At 43.8% G+C, this 27,407-nt stretch overlaps 8 protein-coding genes across 12 annotated transcripts in view; 3 read left to right on the top strand and 5 right to left on the bottom strand.

The window, feature by feature from the left end:
- Positions 1-9,587, bottom strand: part of LOC120444069 (AF4/FMR2 family member lilli) — a 64,723-nt gene extending 55,136 nt beyond the window's left edge. Inside the window, exon 1 of one of the 2 annotated variants that reach the window (XM_044005756.1) lies at positions 9,391-9,587. In XM_044005756.1, coding sequence (XP_043861691.1) covers positions 9,391-9,434 — 44 coding nt within the window. In that variant the 5' untranslated portion in view covers positions 9,435-9,587. Of the gene's footprint in view, positions 1-4,679; positions 4,847-9,390 lie in introns of those variants that run through there. The other variant, XM_044005757.1, reaches the window with a different exon arrangement.
- Positions 9,588-10,335: 748 nt separating this feature from the next.
- LOC120452788 (ectonucleoside triphosphate diphosphohydrolase 5) lies at positions 10,336-14,916 on the top strand. 4 transcript variants are annotated; one of them, XM_039637192.2, is made up of 4 exons: positions 10,338-10,549; positions 12,811-12,952; positions 13,133-14,262; positions 14,323-14,916. In XM_039637192.2, the coding sequence occupies exons 1-4, from the start codon at positions 10,520-10,522 to the stop codon at positions 14,413-14,415; spliced, it is 1,395 nt and encodes a 464-aa protein (XP_039493126.1). In that variant the 5' UTR covers positions 10,338-10,519; the 3' UTR covers positions 14,416-14,916. The 4 variants fall into 4 exon arrangements, with proteins under 4 accessions (XP_039493118.1, XP_039493126.1, XP_039493132.1 ...); XM_039637198.1 differs by lacking the exon at positions 10,338-10,549 and adding an exon at positions 11,089-11,211; XM_039637205.1 differs by lacking the exon at positions 10,338-10,549 and adding an exon at positions 12,514-12,725.
- Positions 14,917-14,948: 32 nt separating this feature from the next.
- Positions 14,949-16,565, bottom strand: LOC120452820 (geranylgeranyl transferase type-2 subunit beta). The gene is made up of 2 exons (XM_039637227.2): positions 15,799-16,565; positions 14,949-15,618 (listed from the first exon to the last, which is right to left on the bottom strand). The coding sequence occupies exons 1-2, from the start codon at positions 16,406-16,408 to the stop codon at positions 15,191-15,193; spliced, it is 1,038 nt and encodes a 345-aa protein (XP_039493161.1). The 5' UTR covers positions 16,409-16,565; the 3' UTR covers positions 14,949-15,190.
- Positions 16,566-16,761: 196 nt separating this feature from the next.
- Positions 16,762-17,391, bottom strand: LOC120452844 (N-alpha-acetyltransferase 38, NatC auxiliary subunit). Its single transcript, XM_039637280.2, has one exon. The coding sequence runs from the start codon at positions 17,203-17,205 to the stop codon at positions 16,840-16,842; it is 366 nt and encodes a 121-aa protein (XP_039493214.1). The 5' UTR covers positions 17,206-17,391; the 3' UTR covers positions 16,762-16,839.
- A 153-nt stretch (positions 17,392-17,544) lies between these two features.
- Positions 17,545-18,712, top strand: LOC120452837 (peroxiredoxin-6). The gene is made up of 3 exons (XM_039637267.2): positions 17,545-17,930; positions 17,991-18,183; positions 18,416-18,712. Exons 1-3 carry the CDS (start codon positions 17,657-17,659, stop codon positions 18,615-18,617), a joined length of 669 nt encoding a protein of 222 aa, XP_039493201.1. The 5' UTR covers positions 17,545-17,656; the 3' UTR covers positions 18,618-18,712.
- Positions 18,636-20,953, bottom strand: LOC120452830 (acyl-CoA-binding domain-containing protein 5). The gene is made up of 3 exons (XM_039637240.2): positions 20,574-20,953; positions 19,431-20,452; positions 18,636-19,016 (listed from the first exon to the last, which is right to left on the bottom strand). The coding sequence occupies exon 2, from the start codon at positions 20,448-20,450 to the stop codon at positions 19,479-19,481; it is 972 nt and encodes a 323-aa protein (XP_039493174.1). The 5' UTR covers positions 20,451-20,452; positions 20,574-20,953; the 3' UTR covers positions 18,636-19,016; positions 19,431-19,478.
- A 321-nt stretch (positions 20,954-21,274) lies between these two features.
- LOC120452811 (interferon-related developmental regulator 2) lies at positions 21,275-27,255 on the top strand. The gene is made up of 5 exons (XM_039637218.2): positions 21,275-22,156; positions 24,151-24,835; positions 24,940-25,183; positions 26,334-26,561; positions 26,629-27,255. The coding sequence occupies exons 1-5, from the start codon at positions 22,120-22,122 to the stop codon at positions 26,710-26,712; spliced, it is 1,278 nt and encodes a 425-aa protein (XP_039493152.1). The 5' UTR covers positions 21,275-22,119; the 3' UTR covers positions 26,713-27,255.
- Positions 25,221-26,249, bottom strand: LOC120452831. Its single transcript, XM_039637256.2, has one exon. The coding sequence runs from the start codon at positions 26,119-26,121 to the stop codon at positions 25,267-25,269; it is 855 nt and encodes a 284-aa protein (XP_039493190.1). The 5' UTR covers positions 26,122-26,249; the 3' UTR covers positions 25,221-25,266.
- Positions 27,256-27,407: the final 152 nt, after the last annotated feature.

Below are 27,407 nucleotides of genomic sequence, written 5' to 3'. Positions count from 1 at the left end.
TTTAAGCCACAACTAGGCGTTCCACTTTTAACTTCAAAACTCGCTGAATATATCCAATCCTTGGCTAGAAGGGTATAAATCAACAAACAGGGGAAGCCGGCAAAGAGGAGGAAGACCCAAGACGGTGTTCCACAGTTCCAGTAGTGGTTCTTCTGTCTTCAGTTCGCCAGTTCTCGCGAGTTTCTGGCTTAAAGTGGCGGCACTTGTGCGTGAAATGTGCGAAATCGAAGGAGGTGGGGAGCTTCTGAGTTGGGGAGTGGTGCTGTAGTTCCAATGCAGAGCGACATGGACATCGCCAAGGCAACAACTACGTACTGCAGCAAAGCCCCACACACACACCCAACTGCTGACCTCCTGCCCGTCCGCGATGGGCGTCCTTCAGCTTAACTGCAACTGACTGATGGGCGTGGCGCGGTGTGCAACAGTTAATCATTGAGGGGGTGACAGCGGCCAAGGGGTCACATCTCAGATGGGAAGGCCTTGGCAGGAGTGGGAGGGCCATCCGGGAGTGGCTGCTTGTGAAGGTGTGCTATTGCATTTGGAGCTTATGAACCTAAAGTAATAACTTAAAGGCTGCTATCCCATAACTCATAACAATAAACTAGTTCGTCGTAATGGAAAGTGTAATTCGTATAAGCTTTCAATGGGCCACCAGTCACCAGATAATCCAAATCCAATTATATCAACGGAAATCAGAATTAGTGCATATTTTCCACACAGATTGAAGCTGAAGCACAGGGATCACTAGGCAACCGCAGAGTTTGTTGTCCACCATATTGTTTAATTGCTTTCTCCCAGAGGCTCCAGTATATGCTTCGATTCAGGTGGGTTGCCCTTCATGGGCAATCACCACCCATCCATGCAAACATACACACATGCCAATCCCAACACGTGTCAATTGTGGCTCAGATTCGCTTGCTGTTTTTCCCAGCTCTTTTGCTTTTGCATTTGTTCTGCGTTTGGGCTTCAAGCACACAAGCTTCGGGTCATTAAATAAAGCGACGGCCAATGTGCACAAACACACACAGGACCTATATGTGTATGTACGTATGTACAAGCGTAAACAGTCGGAGGACGAAGGACTCGGGCGAAAAACCCCTTGTAAAAAGTACGAAGCGAATTATTTGCAAACAAAAGTGCGAGAAGGGGAAGTGATTTACTTTATCGATAGACATAAAACAATTTGGCTGCCTCTCAATGACAGTTCTCGGTTCTCGTCCTTGTCCTCAAACTCGTCCTCCTGATGTCCCCTCCGTTCCCCCGTTCCCCTGGCCTACACGCCTCCTCCACTTCCATTTCCACCCTAACATCTGTCATTTGTGTGTGCACACACATCTTGCTTCGATTCCATTTGTTTGGTTTGTTTGAATTTTATAAGGTATAAAAATTACATGGTCTCCCACCATCGCATTCGAATCTTCGGAAGGGTAGTTTCCCCAAACCTTGATCCTTGGACAGTGGAATACAAGTGGTTCTCAAAATATAAAATATATTTTCTGACTCAGACAGAGTAGTATTATCTTATAAATGTTTTTTAATCTTGTAACTAAGATACAAAATAATGTATTCTCAGTTATTAGCTGTAGGGGAATTTGAAGTTATACATTTTGTCTTCCTTACGTATGTTTTCCTTTCCTAACACTACCTTCTATTTGCCACTTTTCCGCAGCGAATGAAAACAGGACTACCCTGCACTTCCGTCCTGTTTCTACCCAGATACTACAGAATCCCGGTTGTCCTGGCTCCTAACTGTTGCTGATTTATGGTCTGACATAAGATGGAGGTCTCTGGGGGTGGGCCAAGTTGGATGACTGTTTAGTTTGCATGTTGCCGCTGTGCTCCACTCCGCATTTCCCTGCCCCTCCCCCGCTTCCTTCAGCGTCCGGTGTGCCTTTGTAGCATAAAAATTACATAATAAAATGTATAATTTCGACATAAAAAACAAAATCCCCAGAGAGATTCCTGGCTGCTGCCATCTCACACACATTCTCCACTTTGATTGCCGACTGCACGTGAGGCATATCAATTAGGTGTGTGGGTCAATAGTTTAAGTGGGCCAATGTGATGGAGGTGAGGTGAAAGGGCAAGGTGGCCCACTGATGATTCACAGTTGGCAGCGTGGCCAAAAAAGGATTACATTTTAGGCTTTTGAGTGGTTCAAATAATTCAAATAATTGGCCTGATGAATGTGTATCCCAAATATCAAAACACCAGTAAAAGGTTTTGCATTAAATATATATACAATAATTATTATGACTAGTTCCTAACCTTTTCAATTAGACTCTGCACAACGATGGTACTAGTACCATTAGCCATTTTTCTAGAAAATCTGTTAAGAAAAGACAATTCACTACTGAATTAAATCACCTTTGAATCTTGCATAAGGCAAGATTCCTCTTTTTACCATCAGGCAATCCGCATAAGTGGGCTTCTTAAGCAGACCATTTAATACATATATCCAATATATATATATATACATATATATATGAACTTATTCCCACTCCTTGGCAACCACTTAGCTATTCATAACTGGCACACACACAACCAGACAAATTTTAATAATTCAACTCTATAATGTGGACGCAGCGGAGCAAATTCGCTTTTTGGCCAATGCCAAAGGCAGCGAATGATAGAAAGTCGGCCAAAGAGGGGGCGACCGAAATGCAATAGAATGCGGGCAGCCAAGTGGGTGGTTGGGCGCTCTGGGTTGGGGAAACCCGCAAAAACCCAGAACTTGTGCGCGTGTATGGCGGAGTGCCACACATTGGGTGTAGCACATTTTCCCGGCAAGGTGGGAAAACCGGGCAGGGAGGACACAAAGTGCAGTCGAAATGCAGGGAAAAAGGGAAGAGCCTTGGAACAGGGGTAAACCGCGCTCTAGACACACATTAAAATTTCAATTTTGGAGAAATTAAAATTTTATCAGTTTGTTGAGAGTGTCGCACACGTTTTGTTCGCTCGTTGTTTCTGAGTTCTGGTTTCCTAACCCTCTCTTCTATCCAAACTAATATGCGAACAGCCAAAGTCATAAAGTGACCAAAACGTTTACATTTCTAATTTACTTTCATTTATTTGAAAATAAGGATATAATTTCTAGTAGCCAAAGAAGACCCTGCTGATTAAACACAAACCCAAAAAATATAATGTTCTGTAAAATGCACCCTTTTTACATTCAACTTTTTGCGCCTGGCAAATTTTCGGGCATCAAATGAGGGCTCAAGAGTTTTAGGGAGCTCTAAAGCTCAACTTAAGACCCCCTTCCCGCCCTTCACGAAGAGGAAGTGGTCTAAAGAAATCTGTTATGGTTAAACTTTGGCATGAAAAAAAAAACCAAGTTTTCGACAAATTGCAGCGAAAAGTGCACAATGGTTTAGCCATGGGGAAACAGTGCGTGGCGACGCCGGCAAAATGTACAACAAAACCGAAACACGAGGAAAAGCGGGGAACTAACTAGAAAGAGCGTTATGGGGCAATTTTCCGACTTTGGGATACGCTGTGCTCTACAGTTCTAAAGAGTTGCAAATCCTACGTTTCGAATACATTTCTCCTTCAAGATACTTTTGTATCTCTGATATTACAATGAGTTCTGAGAAATTATAAATAGGGATGAGGATCGTTTCCACAAGGGTTGACAAATTAAAAATTATTTTCCTTTCTAGAACTGTATCCAAAAGATACTTTTGCGTTATTTTAATTACCGCTGAGAGCCTTTAAGGGATTTTCCTACCTTCTCAGATTCGAATGGTACAATTGCAACATACCCTTTTCCAATTCCAGGGAAAAACGAGCATGAAAAGTTAGGTTTTTCTACTTTCCTTCAAGGTGGGACAACAGACGACAGCGGATGGCTGATGTGGGGCGGTGGGTAGTGGGTGGTGGGTGGCCTTTCAGATAACCGTCTGAGTTGGCGGAAAAGAGCAGGCCAAGAAAACCCGCAAAACTTGGCAGCGCTCTCTCGCTCTGTTTATTGCATGGCGCTAAAAGCAACTGGGGACCGCTTTTTCCTCTCCTTTTTCAGCTTTTTTGGTGCGACTCTTTATACGTATCTATTATATGGATGTGCTTGTGCCTGTCCCGTGCTTGTTTGTTTGTTAGTTTGTTTGTTTGTCAGTTTGTTTGGCTGTTTGTCCGCCTGTGTGTGCGCAGTAAATGTGGGCGTACAATTTTCAATTATACATTTTAGTGGCCGCCGCAGCTCATTGACAATAAAAAATGAGAAAACGGGAAAAGAACCCAGAACCGGAAAGAAAACGGTTCGCTTCGCAGAAATGAGAAAAGTTTTAAGCAGATCCGATTCGATGTCGTGTGCGTAGCGTTTGCTTTATTGTCACTGATGGACACTGGCGAAATGTCCAGAGATTAAGCTCGCTGCCATTACAATTGATTGGGCCCTAAACATATTGGGTTCATTTTAGAAGTGTCTCTCTCTCTCTATTTAATCCCCTAATTTGACCCTTTTTCGTTACGTTGACATAGCAATTTCTCAAGAACCTAGACCACAAAAATTATGATATAGAATAGAAAAACCATAAGGCAGTACATCCATTTAACACATAATAGTACTGCAAATACTATTTGGCGCCTCTACATAAACAATTGAGCATTATGATATTGATATTGTTATTGTAACAAGTGACGAGTGATATGCCTCAAGTAATTTGGTAATTGAATCGACTTACCGTGGCTTAGTTAGTTTTTTCATATGTATATCCATATGGGGATCCGGATCCAAATCGTTGCTGGTGCTGCTGCAAGTGTTGGTTGCCTCATAGAGGGGGTTCCCTCCGCCCTAAATGGGCGTTTAGTTAATCCAAGGCCGCTGGACTTCGTTGCAGCGAGAACTGCGTATCCTTTAGTCTGCCCCACTCGAGGATGATATCCGACTCCTTGGGGATTTTCTGTGCACTTTTCCTGTTGCGGGATGCTTAAGTGGGCGATGATTCCTGGGCACCGCATTAGTTGTTGTTTTATTTGTTGTTGATATTGGCAGGTTGCTAGCGTTGTTTAAATTTGAGTTTTAACATTTAACAATGTACAGATTTATTATTGATAATATTGCTCGATTCGCTGTTTGTTGAGGTTGTTGTTGTTTTACATAGTTTTTTCTTAATCTTGATTTGGTTGTGGTGTTGTTGCTCTAGTTGTTGTTAATTAAGCACTTGGGGCGCATATATAAAATCTAATTTTCATTACTTAGGCCTATGAATAATAGGATAATTTAAGTTTAATATTGGAAATTTCGTATAATTCTCATTTTAATATTTAGAATAATTTGTTGCAATTTGCACTTGATTTTTGTTTTCTTTTTCTCCAATATTCGTATGTTTTTTATGCTTGTCCATTTACCGATAAAGTAAATCTCTTAAAGTAATTGCGTTGGTTGATTTTGAAGCTGCTTAAAGTTCGCGGATTGTAAAAATTGTTGATTTACTTGATGGATGTAAGAAATATATATTTATATATTATGTGCTATATATGTTAGTATCGCTTGGCTACATTAAGATTTGATTGCACCGTTAGCATATAACGCACTTTTTCCACGATTCCGTATCGTTCATTCGCTTCCCTTGTGGGTTTTTTCCTTTAGAATTCCCTTTGACCGATGTTGTATATGTATATATGTATGTATGTAAGTGCTATGGCTGTGTATATGCATATGTATATAATGCGTGTATATATAATAACTATTGGAAGGCGTACTTTTATAGGCTTGCTAAGTTCTGCTCAAAATTTTTACGCGATTTTGTTAAAGCTAATGGCTACGATTTCGTTAATGCAAGTGTTTTTAAAGTTTGTTTGCTTTCTTTACTAAATGTTGAACTTTTTTCTTTCGGGTTTTATTTATATTATTTATTATTGCTTGTATTTGAGGCGAATTTAATCATAACGTTGGCTGCAAATATGAAAGTGGTTCTTTAAACTATTATCAGAACTATAACGATATATTTTTAAAATGTGTCAATCAGTTCGCCATGTTGTTTTGTTAATTCATTTATTTAACCTAGAAAGCTAATTTTAGATTCGGTTTCGATGGCATATTGGAATCTTCCAAAAACCCCCCTTACGGGAAATATTCTTTCAGCTGCAACAACAAAATGCCACAAAAGAAAACCAAAAGCAAGGACACACACATACATAGGCACGGATATTCACTCTTCTCTCTCCCTCTCTCTCTCTCTCCTTCTCTCTTTTGCTCTCCCTGCAACAGCTGTTGATCGCAATTGCAGCACGCACTCACATGCACATTCTGATGCACTTATCTCATATGCACATAAAAATGTTGATGGAAGAACAGCAGGTGTTAAATATAAAATCAAAAATGTAGCGTACATAATGTCATAAAGACGCCAGATGAGCGAGAAAATTATCGTAATGTATCTGCGCTGTTGCTGTTTTTTTTGAAGTTGCTGCTTCTGCTACCACATTCATTCATTAGTTGTTGTGGTTGTTGTTTTTATTGGAGAGCGCACAAGCAAAGGGCAACGCACCGCAACAACAAAAATTTTCCTTTCCATTTTGGCGTTGCTTTTGCCTAACAACAACAACGAACAAGAAGGTGAAGAAGAAGACGGCAGTTCCGTTAGCAAAGCAAAGAGAGCGACAGAGTGAGTGAGTGAGCGTGCGATCGAGAGCAACGGAGCACGAGTGAGAGCAAGAAAATCACACGGTCCAGGTCCAAATGTGCCGTTTGAAAAATTGACAATAAAAAATGCGCATTTCACTTTTTTCGCGCTCTCCTCTTTTTGAAGTCTCTTCTGTTCCGTTTCGAGCTGTTTGTTGTTGTTCTCGATGTTTGCGAAAACGAATTTGTTGTTGTATTTGTATTTGATCTGTTGATTTCCATTTGATTTGCATTGGAAATTTCGCCAGCGAGCGAGTGAGCGAGACAGAGCGATGGGAGGGATGGGTTGAAAGGGGGGACGGTGGCACATGTGCTTTGATTCGTTTAAGAATTTACACTCTTCACTTCCTTGAACTTACGTTTTTAAATAACATTTGATTTAGATTACATTGATTTAGATTTGATTTCCTTTTGCCTTTGCTACTTGCTATTGCCTTTTCTTTTTGCTTTTGCCTTTGAACTTTGCACACAGAAAAAACATGGATTGCACACACACACTCACTGCTTTGAAATGAATATATTTCAGATGGCAAGGCCTTTCTTTGAAATTCGATTGCAGATATTCGGTTGGGCGGCGCGATTTTTATTTTCTATATATTTTTTACAAATTTATTTTGCTGTTTTCGCTCACATTTTTTACACGGCGCGACGACAGCGCCGATTTTCGTGTTCGACCGGCTGCGAAATCCAAAAAGTACTACATCTTTACCGTTATTATTCGACGTTTCGCTCGCCTTCAACCGCATGCAACTCAAACACATGGCGAGAGAGCCGTCAAACTTCATCGAACCGCTCTCTCAAACATTTTGTGGACTGTCATTGCGAGCAGGCAGCTTACATTAATGCTAGCGCAATGTAGACCTAACAGTGCCAAAGATCGTCTTTAATTTTGTTGTTAATTGATTATGCAAATTATAGTTAAGTATTTAATCAGATTGTAACGAAAACTGAGTCGTGAATGAATTTCTTGAGAGAGAGTAAATGGGAGAATGCTGATTGGAATTCGAATTCGACAAAGGGAAAAATGCTCTCCTCGGCTATTTCTTCTTCTTTCTTTATTGGTAAAATGCCTTTTGTTCAGATTGTTTTGTAATTGGACTCCATGAATCAATTTCAATGACGTCGACATTTCATATTAACAACAAATGCAAAAGAAAGTGAGACTGAGAAGCAATAGCAAACATTACAGCGTACAATTATATAGATCATATAACCAAAACAGGATTTTGATAAATTACTTGAAAATTAAACCTTTTTAATATTGTGTTTTTTTAATTAATGGGCATAAAACCATCTCATTTTATTTTTAGTCTTCTTTATAGGTACAATGTGTGTATGTTGAAGGGGAGTCACACAGTTTTCTTCGATTGCGTACGTGATTAAAGTCATATTTCTAATTCACGGTACGAAAACTATTTTCCAATAGTCTTTTTTATATTAAGTATTCAGTATATGCATTACAAAATACGAGTTTTGAGCATCACAATACATAGTTTAGAAAGTCTATTGAAAGGTAACAGAAAATGATTACAATGCCATTTTAATTATTTTCTGACTGCATTGGGCATATTTATTTCATCACTTGGCGAAGAATTTCTGATTTAGCGTGGAAATACAATGTTATTTACGTTTTCCGTTTATTTCCAATGACTGCGCGAATGGACTTGGACTATTGGAATGTTGGCTTTCAAACAATTAACAATTGTTCTTATCAGAATTGCTTGAGGTGTGTGTGCGTGTGACTCTCACACACTCTCCTTCCCTTCTCACATGGCCCTTGTAGCATTTGCATTTCTTCCTTTTCAGGCGATAGTGTCCTTTCACCCCATTTTTCTTGGATCAGGAGTACACAAGTATTGGCATTTTTTTGCGTTTCAGTAATTCTTTTTAAGGCAAACACCTAAATAATTGATAAAAACAAAAAGCTAGCAAACCCAAACACACACACACACGCACACAGCGACGGAAAGAGCGCGTGAGAGAGGAAGAGAGAGAGTGGCGGCATTGTCCGTCTGGCATTTTGACGTTTATTACTTTGCCTTTATTGTTGTTGCTGCTGCCTTTGCTATGCCTCTTTTTTTTGCTGCCTTTGCGCGCGAATTCGCTGCGCATAGCAAATTAAAATTAAAAGTTTGCGAGAGCGAGAGAGTGCAACAAAAAAGCAGGGAAAAAATATCAAAATTAATTTCTTTTCGGCGTGGCGGGAGAGAGAAGGACAGAGCGGAGAGAGAGAGAGAGAGAGGGAGAACGAGCCAAATGAGAGAAAGAGCGCGCGACGACATGACGAACTTTTGACACATTTTGTTTATAACAATTGTCTGCTTTTTGCACTTACCTCTTCTTCGTTTGCTTCAATTGCTCCTCTCTGCTGGTGACTACAACTCAATAATGTTTTGTGTGCGAAATCAGAAATGTTTAAACATTATTTAACACAAATACGTTCACGCACACTGGCATACATGCTGTAGTAATTTGTTGTTGTTGCTGTGGTGGTGGTGGCGATGGTGATGAAGCCTTGCCGTGTCCGACGATTTCTGGTCTCCTCGCATTAAATATGTTTAGTTTCCATTACTGTTTGTTGTTGTTTTTGTTGTTGTTATGTGGTGTATTAATAAAAAACGTACGCGAACTGCAGTCAAAGTCACTCACACACACAATCACGCACGCACACACTGGCATACGGCATACGGCACACACAAACGCACGCACGCACACACACAGCAACTAGTAATTCTGCTGTGCGAAAGAGACAACATGAGAGCGCTTACGAAAAAAAATGTTTGTGTAAGTTTCCCCGAAAACGCGATTTCATCCGGAAAATTCACTGCGCTCGCTTTTCGGCGCCGCCGCGTTGGCCACTTAATCACTTAATTGGTTCCGTTTCGATTGCATTGTTTTTAGTTGGGGTTTTTAACCGAAATTTAGTTGCGTGTTTTGTGTTGGTGCAGAGAGAGCAGGAAAATACACATATCGTTATCGATGCCACGGTTATCGATACGGCAACTATCGCCCAGCTGATTGGCGGGCGATCAGCTGTGCAGCGATAGGTTCAGTGCTGGCAAATGTCGGTTCTACATTTTTTTTAAAGTTATAGATTTTCGTCTGTTTAATATATGATTAATGTATGATTTTAAAAATCCGTTTGTCTAGTGATCTGAACTTTATCTGGGATTAAGTTTCTTCGAGCAATCAACGCTTTTTTAATATGGTATAAACAGTTTTTCGTCACTGTCCAGCACTGGAGTCTTATCTCTATCTACTATCCAATAAACCCTATTTGGGAATATCTTTTATGGAAACTAGGTAAAACCATAACTTACGCCCATTTTTGATTTTTAATATAATTAATAAACAAAATGTTAATTGATACTTAATAAATAAAATCAAAAATTATGATAAGAAGCTATGAATGAATCTATCATAAAATGATAATTGGAATCCTTATTGATTTGACATACGGACTTAGGCACAGAGAATATTCTCTTTTATTTGCCAGTTATGTTACAAAGTACGGAATATAAAATGTCCTTCAAGTGAAAATAGATTAAATTCGCATAATTTCACAACTTCAAATATTTCTATGCTATCCAAAGTTATTTTTGGCAGCCCTGCCGCCCCCGCAGTGTGACCGTCTTCCCTGATAACGCGCGCCGCTGCAAACAGCTGATAGGGCTGCAGCATATAAATGAGCAGGTGGTAAATAAATGTTTTTAGTTTATTTCAAGACGCCATTCCGTGCGCGTTGGCATTCTGCTCGCAGTCATTTATTCGGCGGGCGCGCCCACATTAGATTAGATCGACATTAGTGCGTTCCGCTCGGCGATCGGCAGAGATCGATCGGAAATAAACAAACGCTCGCGTATTTACATAATTTAAGTGCAAAGTAACGACGACAGAATGACGAACACCGATGTGCGAAAGAGAAAAGTAAGGAAAGGTTAAAAGGGCAATCACAGCACACATTTTATGCCAATTTCATGGCGCTCACACACACACACAAACACGCGCACACACATACATATACCTACAATTGTTGCTCTTTTGACGCGGAAGTAAAAAATCAAATGACTCGCTAAATAATCGTTTCAAGTTCTATTCTATTCGATTGTGCCAATTTGTATCTCAAATTCTATGTTTACAAGACTTTTAAATATAGATGCGGAATTGCTTTTGTTAACAATTAAGCAAATTACCTTTTAATTACAAAGTAGTAGCACGAAGTGTGCAGTAAGTTTTCAATGTGGAAATGAAAGCCGGCCGGCTTATTTTGAAGTATCTTCGTATTTGCACTAGGGTGACCAGGCTCAGCAACTTTCTCATTTGCAAGGTCATTCGGGGGGCTGATAAAAAAAATGTAGCGTAGAAAAGGCCAACAATTTAGTTGGCAGCAGTTTCAGCCTTTTTTGCCGTTTCATTTGAATCTCGCTAGACAACTTTTTCAATCGCTTTCTCGCATCGGAACCCAAAGATCACGGGTACACATAGAGTGGCAGATTTCGGGGGCGATTGGATCGGATTGGATAGTTTGGTCTGATTTGCATCGCAAGTGGGTGGAGAACAGGATGCGAGCCAGCCGGAACCGGTTGCAAGTGAGTGCAGATAGTGTCTGGTTGCTAACGTGGCCTTAACCCTCGTGTACGTGTACACGCTACTCAATGTTAGATACCACATACTAGATACTAGATACTTTTGTATCTTTCCGTCTGCCTATCTTTCCCGGCTTCTGTGGCTAAATGGTTCAGGGTACCTTTATCATTTACACTATCCTACGTTCAAGTAGAAGCGTTGTTGGTTTATTCATAAAGATTTATTTTCCAGCTGATGCTATTTACTGCTGGGCATTGAAATACATCAGTAATCATTTTAGCTGCTATCTATAGAACCGATTAAAGCATTCCCCAACAGGAATATGCACTTTGCGATAGGAGCAGGCTTCTTACTCATTGTGGATAGGCACAAATGCCGCCCACGTTGCCAGTTATCAGTATATTATTGATTACAGTAGCGTGCGCCTGGAAACATATGCGATAAGTTCACACCCTGAATAATTTAATGAGTGTCACTTATGCCATCAGTTTAATGGCTGGGAAGTAACCTGTGTATTCAAAAATAATGGGTCTACTTGATTGTACAAAGTACATATGTATAAAGTACATATAGAGGGTCGCCCTGTCAACTCCATTAATGCTAAATTATATATACTCTATACGCTATTCGTAGTTTGTTTGACTACTTTTCATTGGCTTTAACTATTTTTGCGTCAGTCGCTTACCAACAACGGAACATTTGTTTAAACAGCGGGAATTTCATCAGGTTTTGTTTGGCAACTTTAATATTTAATCAAGCTAAAAGATCACTTTGTGGCCCGCCCCACTTATGATTGTTGCCAGTGGTGGTGCCCAGACACGCCAGTCGTCCCCAAAAACTGATTGCGTCTTATCACTGGTTACCAGAAGGCTATGCGATAAGATACTAGTCAAATGGACACTGGTGTGCCGCTTGCACAGCGAAAATGTGTAACTTGGCATGACTTTGAACTTTGAGAAGTCCCTTTTCGCAAGTTAGGGAGAGGTTTCACAAAAATGTTAGTAAACTACCAATTAAAACTATATAACATTTAAAATGCCTCAGAAACAAATTTGTTTAAACTATTTTCTGCCATTTTTAGACGAACCAAGATAAAAAACAAATAATTCATATGTACTAGAATCATAAAATGGAATATAGTTATACGTTCTGAATCAATTACTCGTTGAAATAGCCAAAAATGCGCTTTAAAAGTTTATAACATTTAAAGTAACCGTTTCTTTTTACGAACTGCCCTGAATTACCGTTGCCAAGGGTTGCCGTTGCAGCCCTGGTTAGCGTTATCGATGAGCCACGCACACTGTAGCCCTCGCTCATGTTAACGATAAAGCCCATAATAGACTGAAAAAAAGAGAAGAAATGAAATTCATTGACATTTCAAGAGATAGCAAACAGCCAGCGTGTTAATATTTGAGCAGCAAACAACTGAAATGTGTTCCGACCAAGAGACCGGCCATGCATAAATGCGGTACCACCAGAGGCAACGGAACGAGCCATGAAATACGAATATAAGCTGGTAGACCCAAAGAACTTGGCCAAGAAACTCCATCAAATAACCCAATTCTCCGGTCGCAAAACTAATTTGTTTTTCGCACTTTCAGCTGGCCACGGACGAGAAGCCACCGCGGCGGAAAAACAGTGGATCACCAAATGCCAGCAGTGGCGGAAACCGCGGGCCCAGCGGCCTCAAGATCTCCTTCCTGTGCCTGGTCATCTCCGTCATCCTCCTGCTCTTTGTCTTCGGTGTGTACCACTTGTATTATGTCAAAAACGAAGTTCCCAAAGTTGTACTAACCAAACCATCTGATTTTCCCACTGTTACCGTGTCCTACGCCCATGTGGAACCCCATTTTCCGCCACCCGTTCGCCATGTTCTCACTAAAAAACCCAACACGAATCAACCAACGCCTGACCATGATGCAGGCTTCGTCTCCGAGAACGCCAGTCCGTATCTGGCCCGTCTGGCCTCCAAGTTTGGCTACAGCAAGGTGCAGTATGCGGCCATCATCGATGCCGGGTCCACGGGCAGCCGTGTGCTGGCCTACAAGTTCAATCGCAGCTTCATCGACAACAAGCTGGTGCTGTACGAGGAGCTGTTCAGGGAGCGCAAGCCGGGTTTGAGCTCCTTTGCGGATAATCCTGCCGAGGGTGCCCACTCCATCAAACTGCTGCTGGACGAGGCCCGCGCCTTCATACCCAAGGAGCACTGGTCATCCACACCGCTGGTTCTGAAAGCGACAGCCGGCCTGAGACTCCTGCCCGCCAGCAAGGCGGAAAACATACTGAATGCCGTCCGAGATCTCTTCGCCAAATCCGAGTTTAGTGTCGATATGGATGCCGTCGAGATCATGGACGGCACGGACGAGGGCATCTTCAGCTGGTTTACCGTGAACTTCCTGCTGGGCCGCCTGTCCAAGACGAACCAGGCAGCTGCCCTGGACTTGGGCGGCGGTAGCACGCAGGTTACCTTCTCGCCAACGGATCCGGACCAGGTGCCCGTGTACGACAAGTACATGCACGAGGTGGTGACCTCCAGCAAGAAGATCAACGTCTTCACGCACAGCTATCTGGGACTGGGTCTGATGGCCGCCCGTCATGCCGTCTTCACGCACGGCTACAAGAAGGAGGATTCGGTGCTGGAGAGCGTCTGCGTGAATCCCATAATCGCCAATCGTACATGGACATACGGCAATGTGCAGTACAAGGTCAGCGGCAAGGAGAACGGCAAGTCCAGTGCCGAGCAGCCCATCGTGGACTTCGATGCCTGTCTGGAGCTGGTCAAGAGCAAGGTGATGCCGCTGGTCAAGCCCAAGCCCTTCACTCTCAAGCAGCACGCGGTGGCCGCGTTCAGCTACTACTTTGAGCGCGCCATCGAGTCGGGTCTGGTGGATCCGCTGGCTGGTGGCGAAACAACTGTGGAGGCTTACCGCAAGAAGGCACAGGAGATCTGCGCCATCCCCAACGATGAGCAGCCCTTCATGTGCTTCGACCTTACCTTTATATCGACGCTGCTGCGCGAAGGATTTGGCCTCAACGATGGCAAGAAGATTAAGGTAAGACCTGCCGCACATAACTCAAATTGAACTCTCTAATAACTTGAATTGCATTTGCAGCTTTACAAGAAGATAGATGGCCACGAAATCTCTTGGGCCCTCGGCTGTGCATACAACGTTTTGACTAGCGACGAGAAATTCAGTAATTCCTAATGCTCCTCCATTAGTCCGTAGTTGATGACATACATTTTAAAAGGATTGTTAGCTGAAATTGTTTATAGAGTGCCTTAGACGTGCATCGAGTATACTACAATCACAATACACACCAGACACAGCTCACACACAGCACACACACACCCAGAAACACTCGGACATTGCCTACATATGTGGTCGATTAATATTTGTTTGTGCTCTGTAACATTCGTTTCAATTGCCTCTAATTGAGCTAGCCCACACGGTGACTACACTTAGCGTTTAGTTTGTAATTCCAATTTTGTGTGATTCGCCATATTCGTAATGCAACTTTTGCCAACTTCTTAACTAATTAGTCCTTACACCCGTATCCTCATGTACATAAATTTACACATTGATATGTATTTACCTAATATGTATAACGACCTAGACTACTAGCGCAAACATTTCACTTGGTTTTTCACACATGCAAATGTTAGTTTAGTTATTTTTGCAAATAAATCAAATGTTAACTGATCTGAATCGCCATGGCTTTTAATTGTGGCTTTGCTGGATAAAGTAAAATATTTGTTTATTGCTGAATCTCGTTACTATATTAACAATAGCTTATCGAGGTGTTACATCCTGTGTAATTGCGCAACGAAGAAAAGGAGTAAAGGACGTCGAGCAATGAGTTCCTGCGTTGGAATTTTGGTCTTTTTACAAATAAAACTAAGAGAAGCTAGTGTGGGAATACGTCAGAGGTCTGCTGCTACACATTGGCTACAACTGCTGCTTAGGGCGTCCAGAAATCCCCTCATGGGCGCGGCAATCGCTGCGGCTTGATGCCCAGCCGGTCGATGATGTACTGCGGCATGCAGAGCGTTGGATTGATGGCCTTCAGGCCGGAATGTCCCAGCAGCGAGAGGCCGCCGATGCCGAAGAGCGTGTGGAATATATCGGGCATGTTGCCAGTTCGATCCGAGAAGCCGCCGGTCTCCGTGTCCTGGCACGACAGTATGAACTGCTGCAGCTTCTCCGAGCTGATCCAGTGCAGGCGGCCCATGATGGTCAGCGAGGCGAGCACCCACCACGAGTAGCACACATCCGGCAGCTTCTCGGGCCGTCCGTTTAGCCCACCGGAGGGCAGCTGCCGCTCGCAAAGCCACCAGCCCAGCTTGTCCACGTCCAGCAGGTGCAGGCGTTGCGTCAGCGAGAAGAAGCCGACGCAGCAGTAGATGAGTCCTGGTTTAAATTGAGAGTTAATTATTAATAATGTATACAGCTTTATGGAAAAGATGTAGAGAAATGAATTCAGACATGCAAGCTATATGTATAGTGTACTTTTAGCTCTCTAGAAGCTCTAGAAGTTTCAATTGAAATGATATTGACTTTGGCAGCATGACAGGAGAGGTGGTGACTCACCCGCATGCGACTCGGCGCCCGGCTTGGATCCGAATCCGCCGTCCGTTTGGTTGCAGCACGAGAGCACGAACTTGACCGCCTTCTCCACGTCGATGGTCTGCTCCATGCGGCCGAGCAGCGTGAGGGAGGCCACCGCACAGAAGCTGAACCTGGTGTCCACCTCGCCCCACTTGTCGCCGAAGAAGCTGCCATCGGGCTGCTGCAGTCCGACCACAAAACGCACCACCGCCTCGCGATCGATCTCCTCGAGGGCGTCGTAGGTGCAGAGGATCTGGATGGCCGACAGCGTGTACAGCAGGTGGGGATCGTGACCCTCGCAGGGAGCAAATCCTCCCGTGGTTGGGCACTGACAACGCTTCACAAATTCGATAATGGACTTGCGCTCCAGGCGGTCCAGCTGGCCCATAATGTCCAGGGCGGTGGTGCCCCAATAGATGCCCGACATGCGCAGGAACTCGGTCATGCAGTACTCGTAGTCGTCCTCCTGCTTGCCATGGTTCTCGATGTACTCCACATGCTTCCAGAACTGCAGCTTCTGGCCGCCGTCATCCGCATCACCGCCACCGCCACTGCCGCCATTTGAGGGCTTTACGAAGGTCGTGAAGTCCATCGCTGATTGGTCTCAATTGAATGCGTATCGGGTGGCAGGCAGATCCTCTTCCGCGCGCTGTTTCGCTTGATTAACTCAATTAATTGGCAGGAATAGTGCTGCGAGCAAACAAATAACCAAGCGAAATAAATTGAGCCCAGCTGATTCATCTGCGCGACGGTTGGCAACGCGGCGGTGGCTTATCAAACAGCTGATCGACGCAGGGGCGTTGTGGGGTGGAGAAAGGGGGTCTATTTAATTCAACATTTTAAGAAAACACGGAAGTATATCATAAAAGATATTGGACACAATTCAAAGACCCTTAAAAAGATGAAGCTTATATAAACATAAATCCATAAACCACGCCACAAACATTAAGTTGAACCATCTCGAAATCCTTTATTTGAACAGCATTGTTAACAGCGAACGATCCACGCGGATCACTAGGAGCACTATTGCACCAGCAGGCTGGACTGCGGATCCGGCTCGTCGATGTTCAGGGAGACAATGTGCTGACCGGGAACCATGACGTTGCCCAGAAGCCGGGGCTCCTGGCCCTCCACCAGGTACTCGGCGCACATGGACAGCACGATGTTGGCATCCCGGTCCGTGCAGTTGAAGAAGCCCACCAGCACGCGGCCGTCGGTAATCACGATCCGCAGCACGCGACCCAGCCACTTCTGGAGCTTCCTGCGTCCTGGCGTCAAACTGGCGTCGTTCATCTGGTGCGGGGCGTTCGTTGTGATGCGGAAGGGTTCCGCGGGTGTGCATGTGGGCGGGGGCAGCACCTGCTGGCCGCTGATGCTCAGGTCTGTCATGGTTTCGATCCAAATCCAAATAAATAAATAAGAGAAATTCTTTGCTTTATTGTGTTTACACTGCGCGTTTGTGTGAGTTGTGTATGTGTGTGTGTGTGCCAGGGATGAAAGCAAGTTTAAGTGGTTCGGTTCACTGGCTCCCTCATTTAGCTCACTAAAATTTAAAACTATGTGATCCACTCGTTTGCTTGTGTCAAAGGAAATATGTTAGATTTAAAACACTGCTAGCAAAAGCTTGCGAAATAAATGTAATAAAAGTAAACACAATGAAATTAGCTTTTTACTTGTTCGTACGAAAACTAGTTCTTTGTATAAGGCGCATCCCTGGCTGCTGAGCTTATAAAAGAAGCGGGCACTCTAGCCCAATCAGCTGATTTCCATTTTGCGGCAATTTTGTAACGCAAATTATCTAAAGCTCCGAATTCGTCTCCTGTTTTTTTAAATATTCACAATGTCCGGAAAGGCTTTAAACATCGGTGATCAGTTCCCAAACTTTACGGCTGACACCAGCGTGGGACAGATCGATTTCTACGACTGGATGCAGGACAGCTGGGCCATTTTGTTCTCCCATCCGGCGGATTTCACACCAGTTTGCACCACGGAATTGTCGCGGGTGGCGGCTTTGGTGCCGGAATTCCAAAGGCGTGGCGTCAAGCCGATTGCCTTGTCCTGCGACACCGTGGCATCGCACAAGGGCTGGATCGAGGACATCAAGAGCTTTGACAGTGGGTTTGGTCTCTGAATTCTGGACAGCCAACTCTACTAATAGGCATTTCTGTTCGCAGAGCTAAGCTCCTTTGACTATCCCATCATTGCGGATGACAAGAGGGAACTGGCGCTCAAGTTTAATATGCTGGACAAGGACGAGATCAATGCTGAGGGCATTCCCCTCACGTGTCGCGCCGTTTTTGTTGTGGACGAGAAGAAGAAGCTCCGCCTATCCATCCTTTATCCTGCCACCACTGGGCGCAATTTCGAGTGGGTACTCTAATATCTAAAATCATTACTATCTATAAGTATGTAATGCTTTGTAGCGACCAATCGTGCACTTAATTGCATTAGCAGATAATTGTTTAATGAAGTTAAGTGGTGTAAACTAAACTTTAACGATGTAAATTAGGCTCCATTTTGTTTAATGCATATCATTAGTTTTATATCTAAACGACGATTAATCTGATAAGTATCATTTCAATCCCTCTCTTCTTTGCAGTGAAATCCTTCGAGTGATCGACTCGCTTCAGTTGACCCAAACCAAGAGCGTGGCCACGCCGGCAGATTGGAAACAGGGCGGAAAGTGCATGGTCTTGCCAACTGTCAAAGCCGAGGACATTCCAAAGCTCTTTCCCGATGGCATCGAAACCATTGAGGTTCCTTCCGGGAAGAGTTATCTGCGGATCACTCCACAGCCTTAAATGATGACAAGCGTCTGCTCTCACTTTTTCGCTTTATTACAAAAATTATAATTAACAACAAATAATGCACAATAAAGTATACGCTTACAACCGTATTTTTAGTAGAGCGGCGCTTTCAGGTTGCTAAAACTCGCCTTCTGCTAGACAATAGTGCCAAAACATTCGACTTACAAACTATAATCAGATGGGGAATGTGACAAAAAGGTCGCGATTTGTGTGTACGAAATAAATATACATTCAATATACATATAGACGTGTACAAAAGAGGGTAAAGATATTGCAACTGGATAACCATGGGGTTAGAAGGGTATAAATAAGGCAAACTCTGTACAATAACTGAAGCGCTTTCTAGGACAGAAGAAAGCTAAAGACCAAGCTCGTGCCCGTAACCGAAGATAACTGAAATGAAAAGGGTTATATGGGATTAAATTTGGTGAAATAAATAATATATTGTATGTATTCATAAGTTAAGCGGGAACTGACTGTACTGGTTCTTAAATCGTTCACTCAAACTCTTAATTGGAAACTTGTATTACTGATAATAAGTATAAACAGAAGATGATTGCGCACTTTCCCCTGCTCAAATACTCAAAGATATTCCACAATCTGAGTTTGCCTACAGATCGTTTCCTTGAATATGCTAATGAAATGCAAATATGTACAATAATGTATGATGTAAAAGCTTTCGCTGCGAAACAGGTTCCCGATGCTCTTGAATCTTAGCGGGAATTCCTCTCAAACATAAACAAGCAACTCGCTATAAGGCCGGAATGATAGTGTATGCCTGCATTTGTCCAGTGGCGTTGTACTTACAATTTAACTACCACATGTTCCTCCCCCCGCGAGCATAGTTTTCTTGCGTCAGTGCCTGCGCTGCGGCGTGGACTGGAGCATTCGCGCGAACCGTCTCACCAGGAAAGGCCACAGGATGAGGACGGCAAACCACAGCGGGGAGATGTTCCTGAAGGGCCACCAGGCGGGCAGTGATCGTGGCTGGGCCACCGTTCCTTTCGCAGCTTTTTGGCCGCTGCGCAGTTCGTTGAGCGACTGCTCCAGGCTGCGAACGCGCTGCTGCACTGCACCCACATCGCTGTTCATCCGCGTGATGGCCGACTGGATTTGGCGCAGCAGGTCCGTGTTCTGGGCAATAGCCTGGGTCAACTCGTGGCTGAGATCGTAGGGATCGTCGTACTCATCGTCTGAGGGCTCCACGATGGCCACGCTGCTGTTGCTCGTAAAATTGTGCGTGTCGTGTTGTGTGTAGTTTGAGGTTGACTTAGGCCCATAGCCATTGGTCAGTGGCGGCGAGCTGTGGCCATTCTCCTTTATCTTTTCGGACGTGGCCAGTGGTGCGGCAGCCTCCGTCGTCGGAGCCTCCGGCTCGCCATTGCAACTGGATCCGTGCTGGGGACTGTTGGTGCGCGAGTGGAACGGCGAGTTGGGATGCGACTCGGCCAGCTCCTTCATGCCGGGCGAGACCAGCTCCAGTTCGTCCAGACTGATGTTCCCCAGATTATCGAGGCTGCCCACAAAGTTCTGCACGTTCTCCGTGAACGACATGGTCTCGATGATCTCCTGCAGGCTCTCCACGTACCGCTGCATGGCCTGCTCCTTGGTCAAGTGACGGTTGTCGTTCCATGCCTGCCACTTGGCCTTGCCCACGATGTCCCAGAAGCCGGGCTTCTTGTCCACATCTGGTCCTCCCTCGGTGGCCTGTTTGAAGAGCCCGTAGAACTTGAGCATCATGCTGGTGCTGGGCTGGTAGGGCCCATTTTTGGGCAGACCCTTTATCACATTGACTGCCGCCTGGAAGCGCTCCTCAATCGCCGCCATGCCTGCAAGATTATCCGGAGATTAGCCAGGGCACTCGATCGATAAGATACACATGAACGATGGCTGCCATATAGAGGCGGTGCCAAGTTCACCTTGCCCAGGTGAACGTCGCTTACAAATTACCTAATTATTGTGTGCAATCCGCGGTGTTGCAAACCCCACTTTCGGCTTCCCCTTGTTTTGTTGTCGTTCGCTATTGATTCCGATTCCGAATCCGAGTCCAAATCCGCTGCTGGGCATTCATGAATTTTTGGGGCGACGTTCGTGGATGCGCTGCTCTGGTGCCAAAGTTCGAGTTCTGAAGTCCAATCTTCTGAGCTTCGAATCGAATCGGCTGGAGCTTTTTTTAGTTTGTCCCCCGTTCTTATCGACCTCGCAGTTAAATTACTGTGCGCTGCGCCAGCCGCTGGCGTTCCAATCGAGTTGCAATCAAATAAAACTAAACAAAAACCAGAAAACTCTCTCTGCAAATCGCTGAGCGCGTACGTGTGAGTGTGCATGTGTGCGGGTGGCGCAGGGCTGCAACGAACGTATCGATACAGGTGCAGCTTAGAGATATGAGGGCTTCCTAACCGCGCGAATATCGCGATTTAAATTTTAATTTTGTAATAAGTTGAATAATATAGTTCAATGGGGTCAATAAGAAAACATAAAGGTGATTTCTTCATAGGTTTTATAATGAGGTGAATCAATAAATTAATATTAAACATATAAGCTTGAAAACTGGATAAGTTCAAAACTATCGGCTGAGCGACAGCCTGCCATCCTCCATGGAATTTACCGCTATTCTTGGTATTTTCAGCCGTTCGCGCATACGGTCACTCACTTTTTCATTTCGTAAAAATCAGCAATCGAATTAAGTGCTTAATTATTTGCATTATTTTTAGAGCTTTCCGAAAGCTGCCAACGTAAAGTCCGCGTAGCGCCAGCACTGGCCGAATCGGAAATAGCAAAATCGAAACACCAGAGATCGAAATACAGCGCATTCGGTTCGATTTCACAAGAACTGCGAACTGAGGGCGGAGTGGGAGTGTCTGCCAGCGCGGAGAAAAGTGAACGCATTGCAATTAAACATGAAATTTGCTGCACCGACGACCGGAGTACGACATTTTTGTATTATCAACGCCAAGCAGCAGAAAAGGCAACAGCAGAGCCATCAGAATCAGCAGACTATATATAAGATACGGCCGCAAGAATCGCGATCGGAGTTGAACAATTGCAAACGGCAAAGACAGTCGTGTAGAATTGCCAAAAATTGGAAGCACCAAAGCTTTTGCATAGGTGCGTCCTGATCGAAAACGTTTCGAGTTAGAAAGACAAAGATTAAAAACCAAACAGCTCGGCTCAAGAACGCAATTTAATTTCCTAACCTACAGAATCAAAATCAATAAATCGGAACCAACACGTGCGTTTCAGTAGTTGCCGCCAAAGCAACGAAAGTGTAGACATTTTCGCCGTCGTGTAGACTTCTCCGCCTGTTCTCCATCTTTGGAGGACCAAGCACAGAAGAAAGGACACTCGGCTACAAAGCATCTGTTTGTTCGGTTGTTTTTTTTTTTGTTCTGTTTCGTACCTTGTGTTTGAGACAGCAGGCCAAACAATAGAAACCAAAACGTCGTCGTCGAGTTCAAACAACAAAATACCTGAACAACGCAAAAACAACAGCAACATGCCGCGACGCAACAAGAAATCAGCAGCAGGCAGAGGTGAGTCACAAAGAAAAGCGAGTGTGTGGGTGTGCACCGGAAGAAAATGCGAGATAGAACAAACACAAATGTATTTATGAGATATGGCTTCATATTTTTTATGGCTTCAATTATTTCAATAAGTAACAGTTGTTTTCTCTAATAAACCATTTCAATTGCGCATCTGAACAATAAATTATCAAATTAGATATCTTTAGATGTATAAATAGGACTATCATATATCTAATTGCTATACTGCTCGGTTTTTGTCGGCGAGTGTAGGGAAATTTTCACAGCTGCTTTTCGTTTGACCTTTGCATTAGTCATGCACTGACTAACGAATACCGTGCACTGTTTTGTGTATTTCGTTGGCTTCCAAACGAAGGAAGCTCTGCTGCCTACAACCTGTTTGGCAATACCCTCGAAATGAAATAATTATTTTCGTTTTGTTGCTGTGCTGGCACAAAAAGCTTTACGCGCTCAGCTGGCTGCGCAACAACAAGTAATCAGCGGGTAGCTGATTAGGTATACAAACATATATGTACAATATACAGCTGTACCCAAAATATTTTTTGTCCATTGAGTTATTAAATGTGATTTAATTGAAGTTAATTATTTAAAGACAGTTAACATCTTCAGCGAAAAAAATGCTTCTTTGCTTTACAGCATGCTTTGCAAGCAACTTAAATTTTTATCTTGAACGCAGCTGTATATAAATATAAATACACTTACTCGTTCGTGGCCAAGCATATGTACATACATATGTATGTAAGCACTCAATGCCAGCTTATCAGAGTCACGCCAATAACCGAATACCTCAGTGCAGGGTATCAGTGGGTATGTTTTCGTAGGGCGTACGGTTCTTATCAATATATTATGCGTTCTATTTGAAAGTTAGTTTAAGCTTATAGTTCTATTTGAAAGTTGTAAGTTTTCTTATTATTTATAGAATGTAAGATCCACAAGTTTATTCAGGGTATGCTGATGCTCATCCTACAATTATTCCCTAACATTTTGATTAAAAACAAAGACGCGGAAGCTGTGACTTTCAGGGAACTTCCCTCTCATCTAAGTACCTAATATGTGACCTAAAAACTTATGCAACTTTGTGTTATGCATTGGTTTCTCTCAAAACACAGATGGTTTACTCACCCGAATCGAATCCAAACAACTTTCAAGCAAAACCAGCTGTTTTCCACCACTTTTGGTTCGTTTTTCTAGCGCGCAGTTACCGCATGCCTGTGTGTTTGTAGTTCGCTCGCAGCTTTTGTGAAAGGCAAAAAACACGAGGCGGAAACTACCTTGCCCCAAATAGAAAACAGAAAACAGGCGCTGGGAAATCGCCGCAATGAAAGTTGTGGTCTACGACGGGTTTTCTTCGACGCAGTTGGCCAGCAAACAAAGTGAAACAGCGAAAGATGGAAAGCAAACTTGTTGCACAACATTGCCATCCGAACTGTTTTGTCGTGAAGGTCATTGCTGTGTGACAGAGCATGTAATTGAATTTCTAATTTCAGTACATATACATTTCCCCATCTAAATGAGTGCACAAGCAATTGAAAAGCTGCTCGAAGACGACAGAACTTGATGCCTCTTTTCAGTCGGTTTGACAGTCACTGAGGGGAAATGTGGGCACTTGCACGAGGGTGGTCCCAATATTTTACTCCATTTAACAAAGAATACATTAGGGTTCTGAAAATAGAACAATCATTAGATAGGTATTCATTGTCTTTTTCTTTTGCTAAATGCTATATGCATAAATGCTTTGCTTACATTCCAATGAGTTCGTTGAATTCCAAAAATGTGCAAGTAAGCACTCTCTGGAAAATGATAGCTATTAAAAAACCCTTAGAGGTCTCATTTACATACCAAATATTTAGGAATAAGCTTTCAATAACTCGCTTTAAGTATCAGATGTATAAATAATGGGCAGCTTAATGTTGTTATACTAATTATATATGTATTTCTAATGTACTTCTAAATTCCATACTAATTACTGAAATCATTTTTTACAGGCCGCACCAACGACTCCAATTCTGAGGACGAGTCCTTTGACAATGTGAGCGTTTACTCACATGTCTCCGAAGTCGCATCCTCGGAGGCCACCGACGAGCTGGCCAACGAGCGCTTCGAGGAGAAGTTCGAGAAGGCCCTGGAGCAGGCTACCGAGAAGTCGGCCCAGACACGTGTGCAGGCTCTGCAAGCGATTTGCGAACTGCTCATGCACCGCTACATGCCGGACTTTGTGGAGGACCGCAAGATGACCCTGATGGACTTCGTGGAGAAGAGCATCCGTCGGGGCAAGGGCCAGGAGCAGGTGTGGGGCGCACGACTTGCCCCCCTTCTGGTGCTCCAGATGGGCGGCGATGAGGGCATCTCCAAGGCAATGAATCAATTCCTGTTGAACACCGTGCAGGACAAGTCCGTGGGCTTCGATGCCCGTGCCAAGTGCTGCACAGCTCTGGGATTGCTCAGCTTTCTGGGCTGCGAGGATGTCGGCGAGTTGGTGCAGCTGATGCAGTGCTTCGAGGCCATCTTCGCAGGCAGCTATTTGCGTGGCGATGACAAGACACCTGTATCGGTTACTGCCGAAGCTGGCACTTTCCATGCGGAGGCTTTAAATGCCTGGGGACTCTTACTTACACTTATACCTTCGGGTGATTTTGTTTCGTTGATGACCACTGGCCAAAACATGTTCCCGTAAGTTTAAAGAGCAAGTTCCATTAAAACTGTTTGGGACAATTCAATGCTTTAATTATTGCTCTAAAAATTATTGCTCTAATTGTTTATACTACAATTTGCAGATCTATTAAGAAGTTTTTGGGTCTTTTGCAATCTACACATTTGGACGTTCGCATGGCCGCTGGCGAGACCATTGCTTTGATTCTGGAGTCGGGCCGTTCCCACGATGAGGACTTCCTGGAAGATGATATCGCCGAGTTGTCGGAGGCCGTCAAGCAGCTGGCCACAGATTCGCATAAGTACCGCGCCAAGCGCGATCGCAAGGCGCAGCGTGCGACCTTCCGTGATGTGCTGCGCTACCTGGAGGTGAGTTCTGCACTAGTTCTACGCTTAAAACAATGGGTTAGGTGTTACATATATTTATTGGAGATGCACTAGTCTACGGACGATTACTTCATGTCATTGCAAGTGAACTTCAGCTCGTGCTTGCAGTACTTGGCCAAGCACTTGGAGTGATCGTGCAGCTTGTTGCGCATAATGACGCAGCCGTTGCGACTAATCGAGTCCATGTACTCGCTAAAGGTCGGCACCTTGCGGTACGTGGTTGGAGCAGAGTTCCAGTGCGAACTGCTGCCGGATTCGATGGTCTGCGATGAGTCCGAGAAGCTGGTCTTGAACGGCTTGTAGTTCTTCTGACACTCGTCGCTGGAAATCTCGTAGCTAGAGGACGCTTCCCGCTCCAGTTCGTTCATCACGTTCGAACGGAACTCATTGCAGGGTCCACGTTCGCTCATCAGCTTGCTGGCGTTCTTGGACTCGTCCTCCGTCTTAAGGCTCTCGTAAATACCCTCCGGGTATTCGTTCATGCCACAGTAATCGATCTGATAGGTGGTGTTCATGCGGTTGGTCTCCAGCCTGCGGCTCAGCTCCTCCTTGGGCATAACCTTTAGGCGTTCATACAGATCCGGGTAGACTGTGCGTAAGATCTTGAGAAAGCGGTTGGGCTGCAGCTTAAAGCAATCCGACTCCGCCGAGAAGGCCATCTTGTCCACCTGGTCCTGAGTCAGCTGAGTGGGTATAATACGCGGATCCACCAGCTTTCCCATTGGTGCTATGCCCGTCCACTCCACGCCGCCACAGTCCTTGGATGCATTGGGTGGCATCTTGATCTTGGACTCGTCGATGCACTCGCACTCTTTTACCTGCGGACCAATGTTGGCTTCGGCGCCTCTGGGACGCGTGAGGAACTCGTACCGCTTGGCATTGGGCGGGACATAGTCATGCTGATAGGTTGATAGCATCATCTTGATAAGGAGTTTTTAAAAACCTGCAAAACAGAGATTCACCAAAAGAATTTTTTTTAGTACTTTTCTATGTTTCAGTTTTAAACTGGAAATTTTGTCTGGTTGCGCTGGAAGAAAAACTAAAAGTGATACATTTCAGAATTGTACGAAATAAGATTAGAATATATGCTCATAGCCTAGCTTGATTTAATGTTATTTTGAAATCGTTGCAGGAGGACATTTCGCCGGAGATTAGCATTCGCTTTGGTACCGAGTCGCTGACACTAGACTCCTGGTCCATCCATCATCAGTATTCGGCCCTGTGCACGGTCATGGGTCCCGGGATGACCTCGCAGCTGCAGGAGAACGAGTTCATTCGCGACATTTTCCAGCTGGGACCACGTCCCACAAACACCGGCATCAATGGCAACGCCAAGGCCAAGCCGTCCAAACTGGAGCGGGTAAGTGGATTGAACTGTTGAGTCCGTTGATTCCAATTAGTAACATTTTTATTTTTTGCCCTTTCAGCACCTTGTGAATGCTGCTGCATTCAAGGCACGCTCCATAACACGTGGAAAGAATCGCGACAAGCGATCGGCCGTCGTCACTTAAACCTTTTACTCCACGAACTGTTCCCATCCACTGACCCCCAAAAACCATCTCAAACCCTGTTAGCCAACTCTGGACTTACTAGTTGAATTTTTTCTAATTTTAGCTTGAACCAGGCAAAGCGTCGCCAAAGCTGAATAACTAAGTCTAAATTTAGGATAATTCAGTGTAATCTACAAAATTTCTCTAGTTTATTAACCACACGTTGGAGCCATTGTTTAAATATTATTAAATATTTATTGCTTGCACAGTAGTTGTTTATCAGTGAATGCATTACTGGCTCCAGCTTGGATCTTTTACTTTGTGAATTTAAATTAACACTGCGATTGTTACGACTGGCTTGTACGCTTTTCGATTTGGGTTAACCTCTTATGTTGTTGATCTTTTTAAATTACAAGTGTAGAAAAAAATGTTCTGCTTTAATGCTGCTAAAAAGTTATTCATAACTTGACATGGCTTTTATTATGCATAATAAGTAAGCTATATAAACACATATATTTTGTAGTAAATAAGTGTAAAATAAAGTTTAGGCTTAAACGAAAACTACTTGAAATGCATTATTACTGGTTACAAAAAGCTTCGGGTTCCTAGTTACCACTTACTAAAACCTGTTTTGGATTGAAAGTGGTATATCCCCAATTTGTGTTTTAATAAGAATCATTGGGCGTACTTCTAAATTGATATCAGCAAACTCGAAT

Source organism: Drosophila santomea, chromosome 2L, assembly GCF_016746245.2.
Source record: "Drosophila santomea strain STO CAGO 1482 chromosome 2L, Prin_Dsan_1.1, whole genome shotgun sequence".
NCBI lineage: Eukaryota > Metazoa > Arthropoda > Insecta > Diptera > Drosophilidae > Drosophila > Drosophila santomea.
This window is presented reverse-complemented; position numbering and strand designations above follow the sequence as displayed.